We start from the raw sequence: 9,501 nt of genomic DNA, 5'->3' as shown, positions 1-9,501 counted from the left end.
CGTCTCTCTGAGAACCACCAAATGTAGATCATCAAACTATCGGGCCTTGATCTGCCCCAATAATGAAGACTAAGCAACAACACACGCAAGGACTCGGCTGGGCTCCAAATGTCCAACCTCACAAGTCTGTTAGCCAAGGACTGAATGACCATAGCTAGTGGTCTCTCCTCTGCTGGAATGAATGCTAAGCTACCCATACTCTTTGCCTTTCTACTTAAGGCATCCGCGACCATATTTGCCTTGTCTGGATGATAAAGAATGGTGATGTCTTAATCCTTTAGTAACTCAAGCCACCTGCACTGCCTCAAATTAAGATCCCTCTATTTGAACAAATGTTGTAAGTTATGATGATTCGTATAAACCTCACATGGAACCCCATACAGATAATGCCTCCATATCTTAAGAGCATGAATGCTCGCGGCCAACTCTAGATCATGCACAGGATAATTCTTCTCATGAACCTTCAACTGGCGCGAAGCATAGGCAATAATTCACCTCTCCTGCATCAATACACATCCCAATCCAACGCGCAAAGCGTTGCAATATATCGTGTGCATCCTTGAATGGGAAGGCAACACAAGGACTGGTGTTGTAGTCAAAGCTATCTTGAGCTTCTAAAAGCCTGCCTCACAATCATCAGACCAATGGAAAGGAGCACCCTTCTGGGTCAATCTAGTCAGAGGTGATGCAATAAATAAAAAGCCCGATAAGAATCGTCTGTAGTAATCTGCTAACCCCAGGAAACTCCTAATCTCGATCACCGAAGTAGGATGTGGCCAACCCTGAACTGCCTCAATCTTCTTGGGGTCCACCTTAATACCCTCTCCTGACACAATATGCCCCAAGAATGCCACTTACTATAGCTAGAACTCACATTTGGAAAACCTAGCATATAGCTTCTGCTCTCGCAAGGTCTTAAGCGCTACCCTCAAATGCTGCTCGTGCTCCCCCAGGCTACGGGAGTATATCAAGATGTTGTTAATGAAGAAGATGACAAATGAATCAATGTAAGGCCTGAATACCCTGTTCATCAAGTCCATGAATGCGGCTGGGGCATTAGTCAAGCCAAAGGACATCACCAGGAAATCATAATGGCCATATCTAGTCCGAAATGCAGTCTTCGGAACATCCGAGTCCCGAATCTTCAGCTGATGATACCCTAACCTCAAGTCAATCTTAGAAAACACCCTAGCACCCTGCAACTGGTCGAACAAATCATCGATATGAGGCAATGGATACTTGTTCTTGATCGTGACTTTGTTCAAATGGTGTTAATCAATGCATATCTGCATAGTTCCATCCTTCTTCTTCACAAATAACACTGGTTCACTCCAAGGCGATACACTAGTCTAACAAACCCCTTTGCTAACAACTCCTCAAGATGCTCCTTCAACTCCTTCAGAGCCATATGATACGATGGGATAGATACAAGCTGGGTACCTGGAGCCAAATCAATGTAGAAATTAATATCGCGATCTGGTGGCATGCCAGGAAGATCAGAATGAAATACATCGGAAAACTCTCGAACTACTAGAACTAAATCACTCGTTGGAGACTCTGTGGTGATGTCTCGAACATAAGCCAAATAAGCCAAACACCCCTTCTCAATCATTTTCCGAGCCTTCAGGAAAGAGATAACCCGACTAGATGTATCAACTGCGAAACCCTTCCACTCCAACCTTGGCAACCTCGGCATTACTACAGTAATAGTCCTGGCATAGCAATCTAGGACGACGTGATGTGGGGATAAATAATCCATGCCTAGGATGATCTCAAAGTCGATCATATCAAGCAACAGGAGATCTACACTAGTCTCAAAACCATAGAATGTGACTACATAGGACCAGCAGATCCGATCTACAACTACAGAATCTCCCACATGGGTGGACACATGAACATGAATGTCCAAAGGCTCAGGAGAAATAACAAGGAAATGAGCATACAGATATGATACATATGAATAAGTAGACCCTGGATCAAATAATACCGAAGCATCTCTACCACTGACGGAAATAATACCCGTGATGAAGGCATCTGAGGCCAATGCATCTGGCCTAGCCGGAAGGGCATAGAATTTGGCTGGAGCACCGGCTGGCTGGCCTCCACCGAACTGAGAAATAGCTAGCTGACCTCTCTCTACTTGGACTCCACCTATAGGACGGCCCCTACCCGTCTGCCCTCCACCTCTAGGTGGCGGGGCAGCCAGTGCTAAAATCATAGGCTGCTGACCCGGCTGTATTGCCTTGCCCCGAAGCCTGTGGCAGTACCTCCTCATATGGGCAAGATCTCTGTACTCGAAACAACCCTGCGGTGTGGCGGCCTACTGCCCTGATAGCTGACCCTAATGGCTTGTAGACCCACTGGAAGAAGCCTGAATAGCTGGTGGACGGTGGACCTCTCCGGCATAGCACTCAAATAAGAATCAGAAGAGCCCTGAGGACCTGAACACCCCTGGAGCAACCATGAATAGTTGGTGGGCAATATGATCTCTCTTGAATGGCATTGAAATAAGGACGCACTAGAGCACCCCGAGCAGGTGGTGGTGCTGAATATGGGGGCCTGCTGGGCTGACCCCTCCCAAACTGACCTCTACCCCTAGCCGGGGCACCTCTAAACTCTCCGGAGAATCTAGCCCTCTTATCCTGTTGCATCTACTCTATACCCTTTTGGAGATATCCCTCAATCCTGCGAGCAATCTCTACCACTACCTGATACTCTGTACTCATCTCCACCTATCGGGCCATGCCATATCGAATACCGGGGTGCAACCTTGCAACAAATCTCCGCACTCTCTCTGCATCTGTGGGAAGTATCATGAGTGCATGGCAAGACAACTCAGAAAACCTCGCCTCATAATCGGTCACCGAAAACTGACCCTGCTCAAGATGCTCAAACTGATACCGTAAATCTTCTTTCTCAGAGGGTGGAATGTACCTATCCAAGAATAACTATGCGAAATGACCCCAAGTGATGGAGGAGAACCTGCTGGCCTGCCTATAACATAGGACTGCCACCATCTACGGGGCCCTACCCTCAAGTTGAAAAGTAGTGAAGTCAACTCCATGCGACTCCAATATCCTCATGTTGTGCAGTTTGTCTCTACACCTATCTATGAAGTCCTGGGCATCCTCATGACGCTCAACGCCGAAGACCGGAAGGTGAAGCCTAGTCCATCTATCCAATAACTTCTGTGGGTCACCATCTGCAGCTGGTTTGGGCTGGGGTGCCACTGCAGCAACTGGCTGAGCCCCATCTGCGAGTAGTGCACCCAGAGTCTGATACACTGTAGCTACATGACCAGGAGCCTGAGCAGTAGGGGTCTATGCTCCCTCTCCTGCCTGTGATGTACCTAGATCCGCTGGAAATAAACCAGACTAAGTCATAGAATCCATGAATCGTAGCATACGACCCATGATCTCTTGGAATCCCGGTGTTGTCATAAAGTCTGTCGGGGTAGGCTCAGCTGCGAGCACCTCGCCCTACTCCTAGATAATAGGATCTCCCGCAGGATCTGCTGGTGGTACCACTAGGATAACTCTAGGATGCCCTCGTCCCCTACCTAGGGTTGGTGCCCTCCCCCGGCCTCTGCCTCGACCTCTAGCAATGGGGGGAGCAGCTCCTCCCGGGTCTGGAACATCAGCCGTGTGTGTCCTCACCATCTGTGATAGAATAAAAGAGGGAAATTTAGTATACCAACCACTGCACGATAGGAAATGAATAAATAGTAGTTTTTTCCTAACACCCTATAGCCTCTCGAAGATACATACAGACGTCTCTTACCGATCTGCAAGACTCTATTAGGTTTGCCCATGACTTGTGAGACCTACGCGAACCTAGTGCTCTGATACCATGTTGTCAGGACCCATTTCCATAACAGATCGTGATGGCGCCCAACACCGTTGTATGCAAGCCAACGCGGAAGTATTAGTAAATTCTTATTTTACTTATCCAAATCAGTTACAACATTTCTTAATTTGCAGTTAAAACATATGATGTTAAGCAATATTTAATAATAATTATACAACCCAAAAGAACTGTCTACTAATGTGTGTGCCAAGACCTAGTGTCACAAGTAGTGGGCAACTAGTAGAATGTACAAAAGAATAATACTATCCTACTGTCCGAGATAGAATAGATAGCAAAAGTAAAGAAAGACCCCATCAAGCTGCTGAACGGGACAGGAAGAGAGCAGCTCACCGTGGAAGTCTCGGTCTATGAATTAGGGGCGCGCACCAGTCTGATAGCCAGATATACCTTCCTCAGATCCTGTACAATTAAGTACAGAAGTGTAGCATGAGTACATAAACAATATGTACCCAGTAAATATCCCGTCTAATCTTGAAGAAGTAGAGACGAGAGGTCGATGTGACACTTAGTAGGATCAAGTAATATAATAAAGTGTTCTGCTAGGCATGGTAGTCACAAATAATCCACAGTTTGTAGCAAGAGGTAATAAGTCATGTTCTTAACAATTTTACAGTTAACCGTATTCATTTTAAGTATTCAGCAGAGCAAGTCATGGATAAGATTTCACACACACACACACACACACACATGTATATATATATATATATATATATATATATATTATGCCGAGGTCGACGACTCGATCCAACAGACAAATAACTGTGCACTGCCAGAGGGTCGAATGACACGAACCATAGATGCATCTATTTCTACCAAGGCGATCAGCCCGATCCACAAATATCAATTAATATCAAGAAAACACATGAATGCGCATTTAATTCCAAGTAAATTCATACAAGTGTCCAACAAGTGTATACATTCACTTATATTCCTTTCCAAGTCTCTAGCATGCTCTAAGTGATCACATTAGCAAGAAAATATAGAGACATTCACAAAAGATAACACGATACGGGTCCTAGACTACTAGGACAATTAACATAATAGTAGCTACGCACGGACTCTCGTCACCTAGTGCGTACGTAGTCCTCGCATTTAGCAGCAATTTACTCAATTATTACACCTATGGGGATAATTCCCTCTTACAAGGTTTGAAAGGAGACTCACCTCCCTCCAAAGTGCACTTCTAATACCAAGAATGAGCCCAAAATCTCAATTTGGAGTTGAACGATCCAAAATTAGTTAAATGAGATAGGAACTAGTCAATATAAGCTCACAAGATCGAATTCTAGCTATTTAAGCCATTTCTCAACCAGTAATACAAGTTTCCTAAAATCCGACCTCGGGCCCACGTGCCCGGATTCCGAAATTTTCCAAAGGAATTTGTTCTTTATACCCTAAGGATCAATAATATATGATTTCTAATCAATTTCATAACCAATTTCGTGGTAAAATCTATGTTTTATTAAAACCCTCGGTCTAGCTCTAACCCCTTGATTTCTCAAAATCATTAGGTGTTAATATACCCAAAACTCGAGTGTTAAACTTAGAAATAAGGGGGATGAACTTACCTCACAATCCTATGTGGAAATCACTTCTCAAAAGCTCCAAAATTGCTCAATACCCAAGTGCCAAATGGTCAAAAATGGCTGGAGCTCGACTTAAATGAAGCTCACTGCTTCAGCAGTTTCCGCATCTGCGGTCCCGCATCTACGAGGGGAGGCCGCATCTGCGGAATTGGCGAAAAGGGCTGGGACCAATTCTGTGGTCTTGAAGACACATCTGTGAAGCCGCTTCTGCGGTTTGGCCTGGCCAGCTCTAGGGCTATGACTGCTTCTGCGGTTATGACAGAAGCAGATGCTTCAACACTTCTCCAAATTCTCAACTTCACTCGAGCCTCATCCGGTTGACGCTCGGGGCTCCAGGTCCCTGCCCGAACATACCAACAAGTATGAAATCACGAGACGAACCTACTCAAACCTTTGGAACACCCGAAACAACGCTAAATCTAAGAGTCACCCCTAAAACCAAATGACTCAAACTTAAGAACTTTAAGTTCTTAATTTTCCTCTAACGAGCCGAAACGCACTAAAACAACTCAGATTGACACCAAATTTTGCGGGCAAGTCTTAATGATATATCGAACCTGTACCGGGCTCCGGAACCAACATACAAGCCCGATACGCATGGAATCAATCATTAATTATTTTCTTTAAATCTTTAAAACTTTAGATTAACAATTTCTGATAAAAATTCATTACTCGGGCTAGGGACCTCGGAATTCGATTCCGACATACGCCCAGGTCTCATATTTTCCTACGGACCCTTCGGGACCGTTAAATCACGAATCCGAGTCCGTTTGCTCAAAATTTTGACCAAAGTCAAACTTAGCCTTTTAAGTAAATCCTAAGGAATCAAATGGGCATATTTCACTCCAAACTCTTCCAAATCCCGAACCCACCATCCTCGCAAGTCGTAAATTAGTTAAAGCAATCGCGGGAAGTTTTATTTAAGGGAATGGGGTTCTAAAAGGTAAAACGACCAATCGGGTTGTTACAATGATATAATTGTTGAACCCCACCAATCCTTGGTGGATATTGATATGATAGTCGGTGAATTCATTACTTGTTCAGTCTTAGTGATGACTGTTGATACCCAATTTTTCCCATAATATTTCAAACCATGCCTGGGCATCAATTAGTATTTTTTTTATATAATTTTTGCATTTTTAAAAATATTTTAACTAATTTCTCCCAGCATTTATTTTATAAAACAATCATTAAATTGCATCACAAAATGGTTTTAATAATTTTTATGGCTTAATTTTATCATTTGCATTCATATTAAGTTTAAATTATTGCACAAAATAGCCACATCTGTATTTTAGGATATAATTGTAATTACTTTGCAATTATAGCATATGCATGCATTATTACATTATTTTACCGGAAAATAGACTTTTATATTTTTTAAAATATTAATTAATTACTTTTAAACATTTCCATCCATTGAAATTATTTTTTTATAGTTTATTAGCCATTTTTAAAAATTATTTAAATAATTAATTATGTATTTAACAAATAGCCCATTTTTATTTAAAACTTAGCCTATTAACTAGCCCAATTTTAACCCCTTAAACCAGCCCAGAAACCCCAAGACCAATACCCATTTTCCCCAGCCCAATACCCGGCCAAATCCTGGTTGTTGATCATTTTGATCAACGGTCCAGGTTCCCCCTTTCCTAAATTAAACTTAATGACCCCCCAAAACCCTCTCATTTCCCTCACCTCCCCCGCCATCACCTATCCTCTCTTCTCTCAAATGCTCTCAAGTCTAAACCCTAATCGGCCCTCGCCGTCACTCATCTATGGCCATCCATGGTTTTTTCTCACCACCCCCAAGCCTCTAATGGCCTCTCTTGTACTGGTATCACCATCTCCAGGGTCCTCAGGGGACCAGGGTTAGTCTACTTACATCTAGGGCCCTTTCTCGCCTATTTCAGGCTGTTCCGATTTGATTCCGAGTAAGATCTTTCTATATCGTCCTAGATATATGGATTTCTAAGCCTACTTCTTCATCTCTGTGTTGTTCCTCTCGAAACCCTAATTTCTTCCTTCTGAACTTCTTAGATTTGTACAGTTCTGAGATGATTTGGACCTATTTCCTATGAGTTTTACAAGAACCTTCTGATTTTCGAATGATTTTCTGATTTTCAAATGGTTTGGACCTAGTGTGTGACTGATTATGTGAATTTCACTAATTGATACATAATTGATTCTTTACCTTCTTTTGTTTAACTCTTGATTACTATATATGACCTTACCTATTCTCACTTCTGAACACAAACAATAGTTCAGAAACTACCACTTTTACACTCTAAAAGGCTCTCTCTACTCTCTCTGCTACTTGTGATCTCTGTTATTCTAGCCGGCTGCAAGCCAAGGCTGGAAATTGCACAATACCTTTCTCACATCTTGTGTTTTCTTTCTTAAATTAGGTATGCTTCTGATTAATTTTAAGAATCTAAACCTATGTGTTTATTTACTACCTTAGTTCATGTGGCCTGAGTCCATTCTTGCTTCTGTTTACTGCCTACCCAGCATGCCTAATACTACCTATTCGAATCTATAATTAGCATGTTTCTACTTTACTTGTTTGTTTGTTATCTTGTTTAACATGTTTACATATGAAACCAAGCTTGTTTGACTGACTACTATTTATCTAGCATGCCTAAACTCTGCTTCTGTGTAATTAGCATGCCTTCACTTGTTAACACTTGGTCAGCATGCTCATTTAAGTCCTTGCCTGATCTGCTAAGTTAGTTAATCTCCCTAGAGTGACTCTAATTGTGTTGTCCTCAGCCTATCTCTGTTGTGATCCTTTGTTGCATCTAACCTACTAGTTTATAGAACCCCCTCAAAACTCTATGTATCATGTTGTTTGTATGCTCCATTAAGGTGTACTCTCTATGTTCCCAATCCCTCTTCCCTTGTGTGAAAGTTGCTTGCCTAAGTACTCCTTAAAACTGTTTGTTTTATGACTTGTGTTCTGATTGCAAATTGTTTCTTTACACTTTCCTCAAACAGTTTTATCACTAATGGTTTTTCAGAAATTCCTTTCAATCCTAAGACCTTTCTTTTAAACTCTTTCAAACCATTATGCACTTTCACTTACTCTTAGAATACTAAGTCCTGCCACTCTAGTATGTGTACTACTTAGAGACCCTTGAGATCTCTTTGAACTCTGGCATATCAGGGCTGGCACTTCCACACTGAACATATATCAGTTATTATTTGAGAAAGGTCTAGGTGTGAGCACTGCCCGGGATCTTTGAGGTCCTTAGGGAACTCTAACACACCTAGACAGGAAATTGGCTATGGAACTTTGGGCATTTGAACTACTGGAGGCTTGGAAATCATATTGGGCCTACTTCAGGTTTCCTATAGCTTAATTTCTGTTCTGTTTAAGCAATTCATTCAATTCTGAGTCTGTAATAATTAATTGTAAACAAACAGTGGGGTGATTATTGAAAAATGGTGGGTAGTTGTATATTGTGGGTAAATTGGGTAGATAACATGTCTATAGGGTCCATTTCAATTCAAATATGTTTTGTTAGATGACATGCCTATAGAATCTTGTGATGACCCAAAATGTCATCTTTAAATTAAATAATTTCTTGGTATTTTAAGACCTTGAAAAGCGGTATAAATAATTCCTTGACTTGCGTGCACAGTCCATATAATTTTCCGGAAGGTTTTTATCTGAAAAATAGATTAAATTGTGAATTAGAGTTTTAAAACTCAACTGAGTTAACTTCGGTCAATATTTAGAGCAAAAAAACTCGGATCCAAGTTTTGACCATTTCGGTAGTTCCGTATTGTGATTTGGGACTTGGTCATATGCCCGAAATTGAATTCGGAGGTCCCTAGATCAAATTATCGTCATTTACCAAAATCTAGAAATCTAAGGCTAAAGATTTCTTAAGTTTGACCGGAGATTTGACTTTTAAGCAAATGACCCCGGAATGGAATTTTGATGATTCCAATAGTTTTGTAAGGTGATTTTGGACTTAGGAGCATGTTCGGATTTGGATTTGGAAGTCCGTAGGACAATTCGGCGCATTTCAGAGAAAGTTGA

General features: G+C 41.8%; 1 protein-coding gene across 1 annotated transcript; it reads right to left on the bottom strand.

Moving 5' to 3' along the window:
* Positions 1-1,309: 1,309 nt before the first annotated feature.
* On the bottom strand, positions 1,310-2,275 carry LOC138868579 (uncharacterized). Its single transcript, XM_070146139.1, has one exon. It carries the CDS (start codon positions 2,273-2,275, stop codon positions 1,310-1,312), a length of 966 nt encoding a protein of 321 aa, XP_070002240.1.
* Between the last annotated feature and the right edge of the window lie 7,226 nt (positions 2,276-9,501).

The sequence above is a fragment of the Nicotiana sylvestris genome, chromosome 1, assembly GCF_000393655.2.
Source record: "Nicotiana sylvestris chromosome 1, ASM39365v2, whole genome shotgun sequence".
Lineage (NCBI taxonomy): Eukaryota > Viridiplantae > Streptophyta > Magnoliopsida > Solanales > Solanaceae > Nicotiana > Nicotiana sylvestris.
Note: the sequence above shows the minus strand (reverse complement) of the source record. Positions and strands in the feature narration are given on the sequence as shown.

Bases quoted from the DNA above. Each gene is read 5' to 3' on its own strand.
- LOC138868579 (XM_070146139.1), bottom strand. From the start codon at position 2,275: ATGAGGAGGTACTGCCACAGGCTTCGGGGCAAGGCAATACAGCCGGGT.